The sequence below is a fragment of the Mastigoproctus giganteus genome, chromosome 7, assembly GCF_048544385.1.
Source record: "Mastigoproctus giganteus isolate SK-2022 chromosome 7, ASM4854438v1, whole genome shotgun sequence".
Taxonomy (NCBI): Eukaryota; Metazoa; Arthropoda; class Arachnida; order Uropygi; family Thelyphonidae; genus Mastigoproctus; species Mastigoproctus giganteus.
Window position 1 is genome coordinate 16,648,165 of NC_143581.1, and position 18,583 is coordinate 16,666,747.

The 18,583-nt window shown below is 41.0% G+C and overlaps 1 protein-coding gene across 1 annotated transcript in view; it reads right to left on the reverse strand.

The window, feature by feature from the left end:
• Positions 1 to 18,583, reverse strand: part of LOC150082582 (uncharacterized) — a 33,236-nt gene that overhangs the window by 1,665 nt on the left and 12,988 nt on the right. The window contains exons 2-5 of the mRNA XM_090378699.1: positions 6,772 to 7,032; positions 3,095 to 3,189; positions 2,442 to 2,920; positions 947 to 1,675 (exon numbers count right to left, since the gene is read on the reverse strand). Coding sequence (XP_090234825.1) covers positions 947 to 1,675; positions 2,442 to 2,920; positions 3,095 to 3,189; positions 6,772 to 7,032 — 1,564 coding nt within the window. The remainder of the gene's footprint in view (positions 1 to 946; positions 1,676 to 2,441; positions 2,921 to 3,094; positions 3,190 to 6,771; positions 7,033 to 18,583) is intronic.

Consider the following 18,583-nt stretch of genomic DNA (forward strand, 5'->3'; position numbering starts at 1 on the left):
GGCAACCCAGGCTGTAAGGCATCACTGTTCCATGTCTGTAAATTGCATGTTCTAAGGCTGGTTTGTTTTGGAAAAAACTGTTCCAAAAGAAGGAATATTTCCCCCATATTCGGTAAGGGTCAGTACGTAATATTTGTGGTGAGAGTGTACATGCGTACATGAAACAGAGTACACAGACACTGCGTATACAGAAGGTTTAAACAACAAGGGGGAAAATTAGACATTATTTGGCTACAAAACGTAGCAAGTCCTGAAAAGCAGGAGTAGTAATTCGAATAATATATACTAATTGGGCACTTTACTGGGACCATAAATGCCACACATATATTTCAATCTCTGTGATTTAATAAATTAAATAATCGCAGAATACTGTCAACGCTTTCGTAATGCAGTTTACTTATTCTTCCTGGATTTTAATAACACCTGAAATGAACACGTACTTAACGTTTCCGCTGTTTTTAATATAATAAACGAACAGTAATAATTCATGATTTATGTATTTAGTAAACTGATAACAAGTTAGTTAATGGATGAAGTGAGTTACATTTCAGACACGTTAGGAAATAGTAATAATTCATGATTTATAACAAAAATAAGAGCAAAAGCAACTACTTTTATTCCCGAATTGGGACCGTTTCGTTATCAGCGCATGGCAACAAACATAATATCCAATGCTTCAGCTACAATATAAGGTATAGGATAGCATACGCTATGTGGATGAAAAAATAATATTTTCTGAATTTCTATTGGTCGGATTTTAATGAAATTTCGGTAGGCTCAACAAATCATTTTTCTTGAGCGAAATGTAAAATTTCATGAAAATCCATCCACTCTGAGTTAAATTATTTAATACATGAGGATGGACGAACGGACATGATGAAAGAAACAGGCGCATTATGCATATATGCTAATACCCCTGATAAAGAGTAATACACGTGACTCTTACCTGACATGGACAAAGACAGGTTGCTGCAAGAGGTCGAGCCCTGGCCAAGATAAAGATGAGATGAAGGCTGAGATCCTAAATATCCTCCAGTTGAACCCAGGAAGGGCACCTTCAGATTGGGTGGAGTCTGAGGAGGGGTGTCAGTCTGTAGTGAAACGGGGTTGAATCCATGAACACAGTTATAGGTTCCCTGAATGTCTGCAGGCACAGACGCACTTAAAGAGTAATGTCCACTGTTCACAAAGTTCGTCATGGAACCTCGAGGGGCCACCGATTCGGCAGAAGAAAACCACCCACACTGTGTTGTTGTCGTTGAACTGTAGTTACCGGGATAGTCCGAAACCGAATCTGATCCGGGATATGTTCCGGGAAGTGTAGTCGAGTTGGAACTTTTGTTGGTAGCCGTGTCGGCCAGAGACCAGATCTTTGGCTTGCTTGGGGTCGCTTCGAGATCGGTTCGGCCCGCACATCCGGACACAGCAGTCGTAGCGGAGTCTCTGGCATCGGCGGGAGAGCTGATGTACGAGTCGATTGGCGACAGGTCGGGAGAGGAGTCGTGCGAAGACACGGAGGGGGTGAAACCGGGCCCCGGAACAGTGCACGGCATTGCTACGGGGGATGAATGCGATCGATCGCAAGAGGTGATCATCGGACTGGCGTCGGGGACCACAGAGAAAGGCTTCGTTTCAGAGGTGAGGTCACATCGGAAAATCGGAGCCATGTCCTCCCCTAGAAAAGAAAAAAAAGAAAAAGAAAATTTTTAATTCTTTTCTCGTATAAATATAGTACATGAACGCTGTTGTGGTTTCCATGGTAACAGCAATTGAGGTGGTGTTGATTTTATCGCGCGAAAGGCAAATATTAATATACAGCGCACTTACAGTTGGGGGTAATCACCTCTCGGGGAAGTGGTTCATTGACCAGGGGCGAGAGCGGGACTGTTCTCACTCGGGTAGTCAATGCAGGTCACGAATCGCTGAGGGAAACGTCAAGTAGACAACCCTGAGAAATGATAAGCGTTCTCTCGGTGCGAATTTCAGTCATTAACCCAAATATATTTGTTTTTCTGGTGAAGCAGTCCCAACTCCTTAAGTCAGTGTCCGCAACTTAGAGAAAAATCTCGTCACCAGGGAGAAATTCCAATCCAAAATACGTGAGCGTTCCAAAGAAATTAAGAGGTTTTTTTTTTATTATTTTTATTATTAATTTCAAATTGCTCGCTATTACTTTTGCCAAGTCTGTCCATAAAGTTCATAAACGTGACACACCCCGACACCTCATGGCCTTATTTTCCTTGGCGCGCACTCTAGACACCACTCTCTCTCTCAGAATGACTGAGAAATTATGTCATATTAATATGATTCTCGTAAGGCGGTTTATTCATAGTATAAGACTGAGGCAACCCGTGGTGGCTAGTTTTACAATATGAGACCGCATACTTTTTGTAGCAAAGTAATCTTAAAAAAGATAAAACCAAAAAAGAAGTCAAACTCACCTGCTGTCTCTTTCTCCTGGAGATGATCAGGGTCTTTGTTCTGTTCACTTAAGGGGGGCATCACACAGTCTGCACTGTCGCATGTATCCGTACAACGACCACCATTTTGACTGCCTTCAAGACAATGTTCGCTCTCCACCATCTCACCATTATTTTCTTCCTCATCATCTTCGCGATCCCTGTCTCTTCCATCTACGTTTTTCCTCCTCTTGAAATCTCCATCTTCGTCATCCTCGTGTTCCACCTTGTTTCGTGGTTCCCAAGTCATCTTGTTTTCTTTTTTGAGTCTTCTCCGAGCATTGGCGAACCACGTGGACACTTGAGTCAAAGTCATCTTGGTGATGATGGCCAACATGATTTTCTCACCTTTGGTGGGATAAGGATTCTTCCGATGCTCGTTCAACCAAGCCTTTAAGGTGCTGGTCGAATCTCGAGTCACATTCTTACGTCTAGCACCGTTGAAATCTATGCCACTATACCTGAAATAAAACAGCATGGACTGTCAAAGAATTCATGGTCCTTTTCATGCATAACGTTTCGATGATCGCTTTACAATCATTTTCAAGTAAAATCTAAACATTAAATTTCTCAGTCATTAATTTCATTAGCAATTTGCCCCAACAATCTGACAAAAGCAAGGTACGTTAACTTACCCATAAGCTGCAAGGGCAGGATCGTAGTAGTAAGACGTTGGTTGAGAAATTCCTCTCCAGGGGTCGCCACCATCTTTCATCCCGTATGCTGAATTCTGTATAAAAAAAAAAAAAAAGGTGTATCTATGAGTGATAAACCTCGCTTATATCTGATTATCCTTGTCCAAACATGAATAGAAAAATATTTTTGAATCTTTTGTATTTTTTAATGACGAATCACCTCAAAAACGGTTCGCGCATAACAGTAGGCAACTTAGGCCACTTTGCAACTACCAGACACGTCAGAACACGTCGGCGTATCCTTGTACATGTACTCTTCTGCGATCTACTGGCACTTCGATGAAACTTGAGTGGTTGTACGGTGGCGCTGCCACTTCGGGAATTAAATGATCACCCAGGAAGAGGGGAAACAGTATTCTGACTAGAAATGTTCGAGGAAGTATTTTTAAGTTATTCAGTCTGAGACCAGACCATGAAAAACAGTCCCAAACCATCACGCTGTCTCTGCTGAACTTCACTGTCGGGACGATACAGTCCGGCAGGCAGCTTTCTCCAGAAATTCGCCACACCCAAGCACAACTGTCAGTGCTACTTAGTGGATCATGTTCTATGACTAAGAAGCCATGGTACATATCACTCCAATGCACAGTTTTCCGGTCCAAGAGGGATCTAAGTGTACAATTCAAGAACAAAGGGCCTTAAAGCAATCTACGAGTTATCAACTGACTGTTCAAGAGCATTGATATCACTAGAAAAACAAATTTTACTAATGTACACAAACAAGGAAAAGCATGCAAGATAAAGCAAAGCTTGCACATCACTAGTAGCAACTGCGTGCTAGTGCTTGATATCCTGCACGGAATACAAAATATATTCAATGGCCAAAAAAATAGAAACATTTTACAATTAGCGTCAATAGACAAAATAAACAAGTCATTATGACCCCCACTCCAGCGGCTAGAAGTTGTATCATGGTATGTTCTGTTGGTGTAGACTGGGTCCGTCCATGAATATTTCCTGGAGTACTGGACTAACTTAACCATGGAAGACTTGACTTTTGCCCGGATGGATTGCAATGGATTCTTTCAAGACAACAACTAAAGTACAAAAAAAAGTACCGAGTGCAAAAATTGTAGCTGAATGGTCCGAGGAACATTCTCAGGATTTCCAACATCTATCCTAAATCTCCAGATCAGAATCCAGTTGAGGATAGCTGGGATGAGTTGGTTATTCTTGTTTTTCGGTTTCAGGAGCATCAACAAGCAACAAAAAAAATTAGAAATCGTTATTCAATATCTAGCAGGGCCACCTGTTGCCCTTCCATACACGTTGCATGAATTCCATTAGATGTCTGAGGAAGTCTAGCTCCAGATTTAACCATTGTTCTATCAGAATATTTCTTTGACTGCTGTATTGTGTTCGATAGAGAAGGCATTCTCAGTTGGATTCAGATCTAGAGAATTAGGCAAACAGGTTAGATGATGGAAATCTTGGATGGAAAAGAATCCATGGCAATCCGGTAAAAATGAAGCTTTGCAGAGTTAAGTTGGTCTAATTCGACATAAAGATATTCATTGGAGGTAAGACCACTGTTCCACAAATGTATTTTGTCTCTAAATTGCGGGTGTTTTGTGGTCGATTTTCCTATGCTGGATGAAAAACCCCAATTTCCGGTGAAAATCTCAACTGGCAAAGTGACCAATTTTTGGGTCGGATACATTTGGAATTTTCATAGTGTTCGCAGTATACTCAGGAAAGAACACAGTTACTGTCTCAACTATCCAGAACAATGATCTAAAAGCGACTTCATCTCTTAGTGTTTACCAAGCACCTTATGCCCAACCACTTTACCGCTGTCTCTGATTTCAACTTTTATTAGTTGATATACTGGACAGAGACACCTCTCACCAATGCATTTTTCGAAAGACTGTGAAGTGCTTCTGTTGTGGCTCTGCGAGATTCGTTGTGTCAGACGCAAAACGCTTGCCTTTCGGAGCTTTCTTCAGACTTGGAAACAAGAGAAAATCACACGGGGCTAAGTCTGGTGAATAAGGGGGATGTGTCAGAACCTCGGCACTTGTGGCAGTGATCACTGCCTGCGCAATATTAGCTATATGGGGCCTGGTATTGTCCTGATGGAGAAACCACTTCACACAAAAAGTTCGGTCACACCAGAATATGGCCATCCTACCAAGACACTCATTACGATACTCTTCATTCATCTCTTTAATTGTTTCCGATGCATTTAAGACCCATCTGACACAATCACATATCGCTGTTCAATCTGTATGTCCGACATTATGTTTGCTTCAAAACACTCGTCAGTGAACGCGGCTAAAAAACTCTCTTCACGCAACACTAGCTCAACAAGTACTGGCATGCGCACACAGAGTCTGCTCAGTAGCGATCAGAGAGTGCCTCTAGCTGAATTATGGAAATGTTACCACTCTTCTGGTGCTATTTCCCTCGTCAATTTGTATAAACGCCACCAGCACACTCAGGAAAAGACCTGAGTTCGAATGCTGAGGAATTTTTATAGGCCTTTTTCACGTGGCTGAGTTAGTTGGCCTCGTGCGGGGTAGCATGGTTCTCTTTCGGAAATTCGAATTTTTCGTCCAGCAAACTACACATTGACCACAGAATAATTTATAGACATATTATAGATGGCGCTGTATGACCTAATTTGCTGATAATACGCTTAAAAACTTACAATCTTATATTAGAAGCATTTAGGTTAATATTCATAAAATTAAAAGGGTTAGATATCCCCAACAAGGGCCGGCTCCAAGTGAACATCTTACTAAAAGCTGGAATTTTGTTTTTAAAGGAAAATAAATTGTAAACATAATAATTTGAAATCTCTATACATCTTTTGGCGATCCCTGTATCTGCATACTGTGCTAATATTTGTGTATACGAGGTGTGATCGAAAAGTTCGGTGCTCTTAAGGAAAATCTGTGTTCACTTTAAACAATGATCTATAAATGGTCTCGGTAAATCACGTGACAGATGATAACATCCGTCCTCCTTTGCTTAGTTGTTGTTGTTGTAGGAGGGTTGAAGGAGCATCAGCGACTAAGGACATTGTTCGGTGTATATTGTCTGTAAATTGCGGGTGTTCTAAGGTCGAGTTTCTGTTTGCTGGATGAAAAACCCAAGTTTCCAGAAAACCATGCTGCCCTCGCCTGAGAACAACTAACTCAGCCATGTCGCGAAAAAGGCCCATAAGAATTCCTGCCGCCATCAACTGGAATCGAACTCAGGTCTTTTCTCCCCGGTGTGGGGGAGGACTGCGATTGTACCAACCTTGCTACCCCACGAGGGCACGAACCAGCCATCATATCGGTTAGATGCAATGGACTCTTCAACAAAGTAATGCGAATGTGAAATTTGAATTCAGTGCATTGCAGCATCCTCCTCAGTCACCAAATTGTGGATCCACAATCATCCAATTTTCAACAATGCGATTCTTATGGGCCTCTTTCATAACGTGGCTGAGTTAGTCGATCTCAGGTTTTTCCTCCCGGAAACTCCGGTTTTTCGTCCAGCAATATGGCCTTAGTTGCCGATGCTCCTGAAACCCAACAAAAACAACAACCCATGAGGGTCGTCAAAGAAAATACCCACAAATTATCGATTTCATCAATAATTTTCAGATGCAGGAAGATTTCACTCACCAATGACGAATAGAAAGCTGGAGATTCCACCCCTGTAAGGTTCGAATACCCCGTCTGATCGGGGGTGTAACTATTTCCACTGTACAGTCCCGAAGTTCCGGATAAACTGGAGGTTAACCTCGGATAAGTGGTCAGCAGACGAGAGTCATAAGCTGCTGCGGAGAGGGAACACATGGTGGAAGTTGGTTGCGAATCACCGCTGACGCTTGACCTTTCGTAGCATGATCCGGGTGACCCGCGCGGTTGACCTCCGACGACAAGCTATAAAAAAAAGAGAACAAAATCGGCACGTTTAATCCACTCTTCGCTTATTGGAATTTTCAAAAAACTATGGCGCATGCGCGTGACATTAAAGAAATGTTATGAGTAAGCGCACCTATTTTGAAAGTGCACGTTTTCCACTTTGCACATTAAACTCGTACGAAGTTGTTATCGCTCGTAAAGACTCGACAAACAAGCGAGTTTGCAATAAGAAGGGGACGGAGCCATGTCGGGTGTCAACAATTATCTGGTCCTCGTTCGAAAGGGCCTAAAAGTGACAGCTAGCGATAACTTTGGTGTGGACTTAGTGCTCACAAGCTGTCAAATTTAACATCGATACCGGATAACGAGAGTATTAGATAAGTGTTGATGCGAATGTACGCTTTTCTGATGGAGGAGGGGGGGACGGTTGCTCGGGGAACGCTATGAGGACTGGTGAATGATTTTTGAGTGGACAACTGCTCCCAAAGTTCGTCTGATAGTTAATATCACCTACGAATTGCGAGAGTACTTTCATTACCAATGGACGGACGACACATTGGAGGTTTAAATTCAAGGGCCGGTCCATAAGTAATGCTCCTTTGGCCATAATAGTACGAAGTTTAACTTTATATCTATTATGCGCAGAATAATGTACACGTGCATATTAATTATTCTCTGCGTACTTTGTTTATCAATACAATTTTGCCATATATATGAATTATATATCATATATGAATCTCTTCTCTCTCTTCATTCTCTTTTTCTTTCTTGCTTGTCTCTAATTGTGCCCTTTGTTCTTCTTTCTCCTTTCTTATTCTCTCTCTCTTCATTCTTTCTTTCTTTCTTTCTCTTCATTTTTTTCTATATTTTTCTTTCTCCTTTCTTATTCTCTCTCTCCTCCTTTCATTCTCCTCTCTTTCTTCATTCTTATTGTCTTTCTTTCTTTCTTTCTTTTCTCTCTATTCATTCTCTTTTTATTTCTCCTTTCGTATTCTCCCTCTCTTCCTTTCATTCTCTTACCTCTCTCTTCATTCTCTTTCTCTTTTCTCTCTTCATTCTCTTTTTTCTCTTCTCTCTCTTTTCTCTCTTCATTTTCTTTCTTTCTCTTGTCTCTCTTTTCTCTCTTCATTCTCTTATTTCTCCTTTCTTATTCTCCCTCTCTTAATTCTCTTTTTTCATTCTCTTCTTTCTTTATCTTCTCTCTTCAATCTTATGCTCGCTCTTCTTTCTCTTCTCTCTTCATTCTTATTCTCTCTTCATTCCTATTCTCTCTCTTTTTCTTTCTTTTTTCTTTATCTTCTCTTCATTCTCTCTTTCTTTCTCTTCTCTTCACTCTCTACATTCTCTCTCTCTTAATCCTCTCTTTCTCTTCTCTCTCATCATCCTCCCTTTCTTTCTTTCTTTGTCTTCCCCCTCTTCATCTTCTCTTTCTTTCTCTCCAACTCACATATGCACTGTGGTAAAAACATTGAGTCCGCCTCTCTCTGTCTCTTTCACCTCCTCATCTTTCAAAAGTGTTTAATGTGCGCAGTGAGTGGAATTTCAGGCGTGTTAGAAAATACACTGCTCGAAAAAATTAACAGAACACGAAAAAAAACGTGGTGTGACTCATGCAGCTTGGGATGAAGCGAGACAAATTTTGGTTAGGTGGACCATCTTGTATTTCGATACAAGATGCTCGAAAATATGGTCACGTGACACCAGTACGGGCACGATCCTCTCCGAGGGCTAAACATGACTAACAGCGCCGAACCATGCTCGATATAAGGGCGTCTGTAAGATTCTGTGGTAACGAATCCCGTCGTTCCACCAAAGCTGACCTCAGCTCACTAAGTGGCCGAGCAACCAACTTCCACCAAAATCTGAAAAGTGTTCTTAGTGGGGAAGGGGGGGGGCCATCTACGTATACAAAGAAGACAACCGAAGCGGATCGCTGTTGTGGTCATCGTGACTAGACACGCTGCCGCGGAATACTTCTGATGTGTGGCTCTCCGATTTTGGAGATGTGTGCCTCTTAAAGGGCCCTTTCCCTTGTGCCTTTTAAATATTGCAGACCTGCTTTGGCTGTTTCATCTTTGATTCGCTGTGCTTGCTGGGGTTTTCTGGTGAGTATTCGAGTGATTTCTTGTTTTCTTTGTGTGCGTCGCTGAAAAGTGTCTCTTCGCCCAACTGCTTCTTTTGAGCGATGGCCTTACTTCACTATCAAACTCCTCCCTCTCGTTCTTCCATCTTCCTCCTTCTTTTTTTCACTCACGAAAAAAAGAAAAAGATTGCCTTTTTACTAGTTTTGTCCTCTCTGACCCTCGTTCTTTACTCTCTCTCTCTCTCTCTCTCTCTCTCTCTATCTCTCTCTCTCTCTCTCACTTCCCTATAATTTCCCCTTCTTCGTTCTCTCTTTCTACTTCTCTCTCTCACTTCCCTATAATTTCCCCTTCTTCGTTCTCTCTTTCTACTTCTCTCTCTAATTTTCCCCTTTTCATTCTCGCTTTCTTTTTTCTTTCTCTTCTTTCTCTCTCTCTCTTCATTCTTTCTTTCTCTTTATTCTCTCTTTCTTTCTCTTCTCTCATTCTCTCTCTTCATTCTTTCTTTCTCTTTTCTCTCTTTATTCTCTCTTTCTTTCTTTCCCTTCTCTCTCTCCCTATTTCCCCCACTCTTCACTCTCTTTCTTTCTTTCTTTCTTTCTTTCTTTCTTTCTTTCCCTTCTCTCTCTCCCTATTTACCCCACTCTTCATCTCTCCCTCGCTATCTTTCTCTCTTAAAACTATTCCTTACAATTTCCCACTCTTTATTCTCTCTTCATTTATTTTTTCTCTCTTCCCCCCCCCCTCTCTCTCTCTCTCTCTCTCTCTCTCTCTCTCTCTCTCTCTCTCTCTCTCTCTCTCTCATTCCTTGTTTCTTTTTCTATGTCTCTCTCGCTTTCATTCTTCCTTTCCATTTGTCGCTCTTTCATTTTTTTCTTTCCCTCTCTCTCTTTGTCTCTCTTTCTTATGTTTCGTTTTCTTCTGGCTATTTCCAAACTTTTTTCTCCGTTTTCTCCTTCATTCTTTCTCTCTTTCTTTCTTTTTCTTCTATCCCTTAATCCTCTCTTACTTTCCTTCTCTTCATTCTCTCTTTCAGGTTCGCTTTCTAATTCTGTTTGAGGTTCATTCCTCTCTTTCTTTCAGGTTCTGTTTCTCTCTCTCACCCCCCTCGTACGTTCTCTCTTTCTCTTTTGTAATATTTTCACGCTTCGTTCTGTCTGCCTCGTTCCCATCTCTCTCTAATTTTCCTTCTCTTCATTCTTTCTCTATCTCACCTCCGTCCACTCTCTCTCTCTCTCTCTCACCTCCGTCCAATCTCTCTCTCTCTCTCTCACCTCCGTTCTCCCTTTCTTTCAGGTTCGTCTCTTTAATTTTCCACTTCTTCGTTCTCTCTCTTTGCTACTTAAGCCTACAAACTAAACAACACTAACAATGCAGTATTCCTTTACTAAATTTTGATTAAGGGGTGAACAATCCTCATTTACTTCCCCACAAAATTCCTGAAGTGGATATCCCCATTAAGAGAAACTTTATATTTACCGTAATGAGTACACAAATTTACAAAAACAACAGCATCAGCCCAACAAATAAATAAACTTTAAAACGAAATTAAGAAACAAATTAGTTGATTGCTTTAATTGTTTTTATATTTGCGAATAATTCCAAAATAGCCTTTATAGAATAAACACTATAGCAGCGCCACTTGAAGTGTCCACCTCCTCTATCAAAGCCATTTATTCATCCGCACCTATTCACAAATACAGTTCGGTGGCCCCTATAATTAGGGCCGAAATTACCCTAAATATCCCTTCAAAGGGATATTTAATTTTACACTACGATTAGAGGGGAAAAAAATAACTAAATTAATATTTACTACAACTAAAATCCAACGTTTTAGTAATAATCATAAATCCGAACACAGAACCGACTTTTTAATGAATCAGTCAGTTCATAGTTCCGGTTACCACATTCGCTACAAAAATAAACAAAAACAGATATATTTAAAGAGACTAACGCTTGATGAATTCGAATGATTTCTGCCATCAAAGATTAAAGAAGGGTTGCCGACGTATGATTTGTGGGCCACAGCTGTACCGGGGTGCAGTGGGAGTGCCAAAAGTACAGACGAAGGGGGCATTTTAACTGTTCACTCTAACTTCCAGTAACGGATGCAAGTTCTCAGTTGGTTTATGGCCTACACTCTCTGCAACTACATTGTGTTTGTACCAGCTATTAACAACCATGTATTCAAAGTACCATCACTCTTTCCGACATCCGGGTATTTCCATGAGAACAGAGTCTGTAATTAATAGACACATTGGCACAGTCCCAGATCTTATGACGTTGAGGAGAAAGGTGGAAAAAAAAAAAGATTTTATTTCTTCATGGGGATTTAAGTGGATTACGACAGTATTAAAATAGCCGTATTGGCAAGGAAGTGACTTTGTCAGCAAACCACAGACAGTCCAGGACCGAGTTAATTCCAATGTACTTTGATTATTTCGGCTTATCACTAGAAAATAATTCTGTTTTTGCAGTTTATGGCAAAGCATCAGTGTGGGTAAACACAGGGTGATGCTGGAGACACGATAAGGGATCAACTGATCAATATTTATTCTTTTCACCAAGCAGATGCCAAATACGAAGAATTTAAGAGAAAAATTGGAGAATGGTTTGTCTGTTAACTTTGTACATTGTTAGCAAATGAACACAATATGAACGAAGCACAGGGTTATTTTCTGTTTGCTGGACGAAAACCCCGATTTTTCGGGAGAAAAACCATGCTGACCTCGCCTGAGACCGACTAACCCAGCCACGTTGTGAAAAAAAGACCATGGAGAATCTTCCCATCATCGACAGGACTCGAACTCAAGTCTTTTCCACCCCCTTTGGGGGAGGACGGCGATTCTACCAACTTTGCTACCCACCAGGACTGTCAATAAAATTTTGCTGTATTGCAACTTGGGTTGCACTTTTGGTGTATTGGATAACTCTGTATAAAAACAATGCGTCTGACCTCTACTTGGGAAGATTGTATTGGGAAAAAAGTAAAATGAGCAGATGCAAGAAATTATCACGAGACATAACAGTACTACTTCCATATAACCTCTTTACGTTCAGACAAGAGTTAATATTATCATTCCCCTTGCTGGAAGAAGACTCAGTTCAGAAAAAGGTTTCCCTCGTGGGAGGCACAGTTAGTAGAATCGGCGTCATCCCCACACCGGGTGGAAAAGACCCGAGTTCGAGTTGCGTCGATGACGTGAAGAATTTTTATGGGTCTTTTTCACAATGTGGGTAAATTAGTCGGTCTCATTCGAGAGTAGAATGGTTTTTACTCCCGGAAACTCAGGTTTTTCTTCCAGCGAACAGAAAATCGACCACAGAACACACGCAATTTACAGACGGTATACACGGCAATAAGGCCCTAGTGGCTGATGCTCCTAAAATCCTATAACAACAATGTCCAAAAATGTTCAATAACATTTGGAGACTAACATGAAGGGTTCCATACTCTGCATGTTAGTCTTATATGAAGTCCTTCCTGGAGTTTGAGGACTCTTCGGCCTGGCAAGTCTGCGTGGGCTGGAGAGTTATACCTGATTAAGTGGATAAATTTTGCACATACTGTATATCAAAAAATGTTGCACATAATTTTAAAAACGGTGCCTAGCACTTATAGGCTATTTTGAGCACAACATCATTGGATATGATTTCGATAAGATTCAATTTCGAACAGATCAATGATGTGAGGAATTCTTGTGACCTTTTTTCACAAGGGCTTAGTTGGTCAGTCTACATGGTTTTCCCTCCCAGAAACTTGTTTTTCGTCCAGCAAACCGATAGAAGACGCCTCTTGACTTTAGTTGTTTGGCGCTTAATACACATCTTACCTAACCATCTAACACAATTGCATGCCCACACCCTCCATACGACCTGACTTTGCTCCATTGCTATTGCTTAAAAGAAATCAGTAAAAACTGTTGAAATATCTATCCTTTCAATCTGGAGAGCATCCTTTTTTTTTTGTGAAGGCTGCTCTCCAGTTTGTTGAGGGGTAAATTTCCAGCGGATTTGCTGATTGGTCAGGCAGTGCTGTTTCTTCTATTCTGTCTATCTTGTGAACTCCTCTGACCGTTTGGTTGTCCCGGAGTATAAACAGAAAATTTATTTATATTTTTATGCTTTGTTCTTGGTTTGGCAGAAATTTAATTTAAACAGATACTTTGAAAGATTGAGAAAATTATTGAGTTGAAATCGATCTGGTCATAGATGGTCGATCCACCTAAAGGACGGATTACGTAGAAATTAATTTAAGAAATTGCAACTGTGAATTTCCATACTGGACCCTGGATTCAAATGAACATAGAAATGGCATTCTTGGTAAGATTCTGTTCCATCAAACATAAACTGCAACAGCTGCATGTAGAAATGGATGCAGAAAAGTTTCTTAAGTCAAATATGGATCAGAAAACTCTGTAGATTTGAAATTGTCTTTCTTATTAATGGAAGATTATAATGTCCATTGTTTAGGTAAATTTATTCTAGACTCTGTCTCATTCGAGCATTTTTCTAAATTTGTGGATCGCGTAAAGAATCACAAGTTCGATTATCTCTCTCTTCCTGTACCCATATGGTAAGATCCCCATAATGGATAATGGCCGTTAAAGTTGCCTAATAAACGAACAAGTATTTCCAAAGAGTTTTAAAAAATTTGCCAGGATGGGATTTTTCAGTTTATTAGGACCAGTTTTTGTCTAATTTTTGATCATGGAACTTATGCACCATCAGTATTGTACACCTTTTTGCAGTTCCATTGTATGGTTGGCCTGTGTATGTGTTAAGCGCCAAAGAAACTAAGGCTATGAGGCAGCAATATATTGTCTGTAATTTGATGGTATTCTTTGGCCGATTTGCCTGTTTGGTGGACGAAGATCTTGTTAGGACTGAATTAAATTTTAATTTTGGACGGTTGCTTACGTCGAAGGAACAGATACAGCTCATTTCAACGCAGAGACTTTGTATATGAGACGAACGGAATGCTCCAGTGGCAATCCGGATGGCCTGGACTGGATCTATCCACCGAAGTCCACTATATCTAAAAGAAGCATAAATCTCGAAACTAGAATCAAGTTTAGGATGGACAAGAGCCCAGTAGAGCGGGAGTATATGGTACAGCAATCTGCATTACACGAAATTGACGAAAGGGCAAAAAGGATGTTAAGCTGTTTGGCACAACATGTCCTTAGCTGATAAATATTTTGTAGCAATGGCAGCTTCTTGTCAAAAATAAGTCTTAGGAATTTGACTTCTGCTGTCACTAAGACATTGATTTGCACAAGCCTTAAATTTTTAGTCAGGATGACGATTACATTTGCGACAAAAGTGTGCACGGGCAGTCTTCTGAAAAGAAAATCTGAAGCCATCAGCCAATGACCAAGACGTAAGGTGATGCAGCTACCTCTCGATGTCCCTCATATCGCAAGAATGACAAAACATAATAAAATGTTCAATGTAGAGGACATTGTTAGTAGTTCTGTGACAAAATTTATTCTGATAGTAAACAGCGTTTCACTTATAACGGATCCTTGTGGGACCTCTTGGCAAAACATTCGAGAGCGTGTGGATCCTAAACGAACTTGAAATGGGTGATTAAAAAGAAAGTTTTTAATATAAAACAGGAAGGTTACATCTAAGAAGATTGTTAAGGAGGTTTTGCAATAATGTCAAATCGCCAAGATGTGTCATACGCTTCTTCAATATCAAAGAAAACTGCCACCAGATGCTCGGATTTTATAAAATCATCGTGGATGTACGTTTCTACTCTAATTAAATGATCCAGAGTTTCTTCGGAAGTCACACTGTGTCCTGGAAAGAAGACTGTTTGTTTCTAAATGACAAATAAGGCGAGCATTGATCATCCTTTCCGGGATCTTGCACAGATAGCTTGTCAGAGCAATGGGACAATAGTTACTTGGATATTTAGGATCCTTTCCTCGCTTTGGGAAGGCAAGGGCAATTGTCTTTCGCGGGGGATCCGGAAATTCTTTGCCAATAATGGCTTCTGTAATGTACATAACTACATCGTTGATGGGCTCCTGGCTGACTCTTGTGATGTCAAAATGATCCAGATGTTAGAAAGCATTCCAGCAGTTTTATCAAGCTTCCACTGAGATATCCTTGATGGTTGACACGGTATGTTTTCAGTCAGAAGAGATATCACAGGGAAGTGATCATTCACATAGGGATTTCCTTCAACCTTCCATGTGAACAAAGGGAAGAGAAAAGGGAAGCAGATAGAGAGATTAATGGCAATAAACTTACGGTTAGGCGCGTGGATAAAGGTGCTCGAAAATAACGAACATGCGCCGCTATTTACTGTCCCTCATATTATTATCTGCACAGTCCCAAAGTTTATTATGTCCATTAAATTCTGCTAATAAAAGAATATGAGCAGGCAGTTGCGCAATGAGACTGTCAAGATCTGTCCAGGAGATGTTGATCCTAAGTGTCAAATACGCTGAACACATTGTTAGAAGAAACCCACGAAGAGGCGAATAACAACCGCCTCTATGGTGATTGCAACATGGATTACTTGAAAATGATGTATGGTTGCCCACTAGGATTGCAACTCCATCGTCAGCAGGTACAGCCCCAGTTCTGTCTTTGCATATTATACTGACATTACATAAGGTAGGATCTTCATTTGCCTTTAGATATGTCTCCTGCACACAAAGGTACACTGGCTTGTGGAGTGGGGGGGGGGAGCCTTAATGTAATCATCACTCCCTCGGCTTCCGCTGAAATTCCATTGTATTAATTTGGCCAGTATTTCGACTTTTTGGATCCATCGGACGGCTTCGGAATTGCTGAAGGCTTAATTTTTTCAGTCTTGGATTGATGTTTATTGCAGAAGTATGGACGCTGTCCTGTGTCCATTTTTTCCTGAAATAGTTCCAAGGCTGAATAGTCTGGTACCTCTTTTACCTCGGTATTAATCTTTTGCCAAACTTAACAAGCAGCAGATGATGGGAGTAAATGACACTGATTGTGGTATGGTTATCGTTTGTATCCCGACGCTATACTTCCCAGAAACTTCTGGGCGTGTTGAGGGCCTGCTGCTATTTACTTGTTAAATGAATTTCCTAGTCTCTTGGTAGGAAATATTCAGTTTTCGAATTTGGTGGACATGGGGCGTTGAATGTAAGGATGAGAATTCGAGTAGGAACGAGATTTCCATCCTCTCGCATTGATATTCGCTTGACAGCTGTCACTCCTTGAACTTTTAATTCAGAGACATGAAAAAGTTCCACTCTGATATGGCACCACATGAAAGATCAGAGTTTTATGTGGGGTTACGATTATAGGTGTTCCCCCTTTGTATGTGGGCCTCAGGATTTGCTGAGCATCTTTTGGACATGAAACTTCAACTGCAAAAGATCTCCATACAGTCTTTTCACAGACTTTGGAGAACCTTTGCCAATCTTTCTAATCCTTTCTTGGTGTAGAAGGGTGACATTTTCCCGATTGTCTGCTCTCTGGTGGAAAAGAGAATGAGAAAAGTGGTGTCAATGATGTCGCATCATCAGTTCTGGGTCTTTTTGAATTGGTGTTATTACTTTCTTCTGATCAGTTAGTAGGGCCTTGTTGGGGGCCTCAGAAGAAGGGATTTAAATTACTCATAAGAGTAAAATAAAAATTTCTGATTCCCTAAGTACCTTACCCAGCACGGAGCCCGGGACAGCCACTCGCGAACTAGTAGGTACTGCGTACGCGAACGGGACGCCAAATTCACTTAGAGCATCATTTACAATTGACCATGTCCCAGAACCAAAGAGGAGACTTATTGGATTCCAGTTGACTCGTAACAGTAAGAACCACCCAACGATTGATCCGAATTGGTCAGGGTGTCAGCTTGCCCTTGCATTAGACAATATGTTAAAAATGTTAATGACCTTTTAATAGATTGAAAATATAATAGTTGTGGGTGTGCCCCCTTTGTCTCCTGGCAACCAATAGTTTTAGAACCAGTCCGCCACTGTTAGTAGGGATGGACCCTCACCCACTAGGATCCCCCTATTTCCGAGTTTCCACGGGTTGCAAGGCACGTAGAGGTGTCCACGTCGAGGGGCTGTCAGGGTGGAGGAATAACGACTTCCCCCATGAGTTAGCCTGGGTTTTATAAGCCCGCAACACACAAATTGCCCGGTAGACACACACTTCTACAACAACTACTCAATAAACAGATGTGACCGAATGTTAAGTAATCTTAGAGAGGTCGTGGTAAGTTTCATGGTTGGATATTCGTTGCCCTTTTGTACTTCTTTTTGAGTTTAGGTTACCAACCCTGCCACAAGGAAGCACTTGTAATGGCAGTGGATGACCAAGCGGGTAAAAAAGGGGGTTATTAACTAAATTAAAAAGAGAAAATGAAGATCGCTATCCTTTCTGGATTTCTCTTACAATTCTTAAAACGCAGGTCTAAGTACCGTTCAGAACTTAGGAAAAGAGGTTTGAAAGCTAATTCGCAGTACATTCAATTGCTGCAGTTCCAGGAATCGCACGCTGGTATTTAAATAGTCTTCGCTACAACCACAAAAATAAAAGTATGGCTAGATCCTGCAGCATTACAACGTGCCTGGTCACATAGTGATGGCAGTTCAGAAGTTCTTGGCTGCGAAAAAACTCAACCATGCAAAAGACTCCCTTGTCCCCGACTTTGCACCCTCTGACTTGTGACTGTTCCCTAATCTGAAAATGGAGCTTCGGGGTCATCCTTTCGATACAGTGGATGACATAAAAGAAAACACCGTAGCTGCCTGTTCTAAGAAAACACGATTTTAAAGAATGTTTCAAAGATTGGGAAGACCGATGGAGCAAGATGTGCGTGCAGAAGGAAGATACTTTGGAGATGATTGAGTTAGTAAGTCCAACTGTTCGCTCAATAAACTTTTATTGTAAAATTCCGGGAACTTTTTGAATGTTTCATTTCAGAAACTTTGATTTTTCATCCAGAGATGAGATTGTAGAAAGGAATGTTGTGTATATATGTGGGAGGGAAATATACGTGGTGGGAAACTCCTATTCCGAAGCAACTTCAAAGCACTTTTTAATCTTTAAATAAACTCAGGAGGCAGACGGGAGGTGGAGAGGGGGGATAGAGTTCTAATTTGGAGTGGCGTTGACCTAACCTAGCCCTTTTCCATTCCTCCAATACGCTCATAGACATAAAGTTCAAGTACAGACTCAAGTTTACAACATCACTCATTCGTCTGCAGATAGGACTCAGGTTCAGCGTTTGCGACATCCCACAAAGGGTCGCGAGACTTCTGTAACTGCCGTGTGAACGACGCTCATTCCTCTTTCGTCCGGCGTATCGTTTATCCTATCCATCATTACGGTGTCTTGTCTCTCTTGCGACGTATCTCATCCATTCTACCCTCATAAATCCCGCTCCTGTCAAATAAGTAGTATTAAGCCAAATCACTTGAAGACATTGCTTCCACCACATTTTTTTTTTCTTTTCTTTTCCCTCTCTCTCTCACACT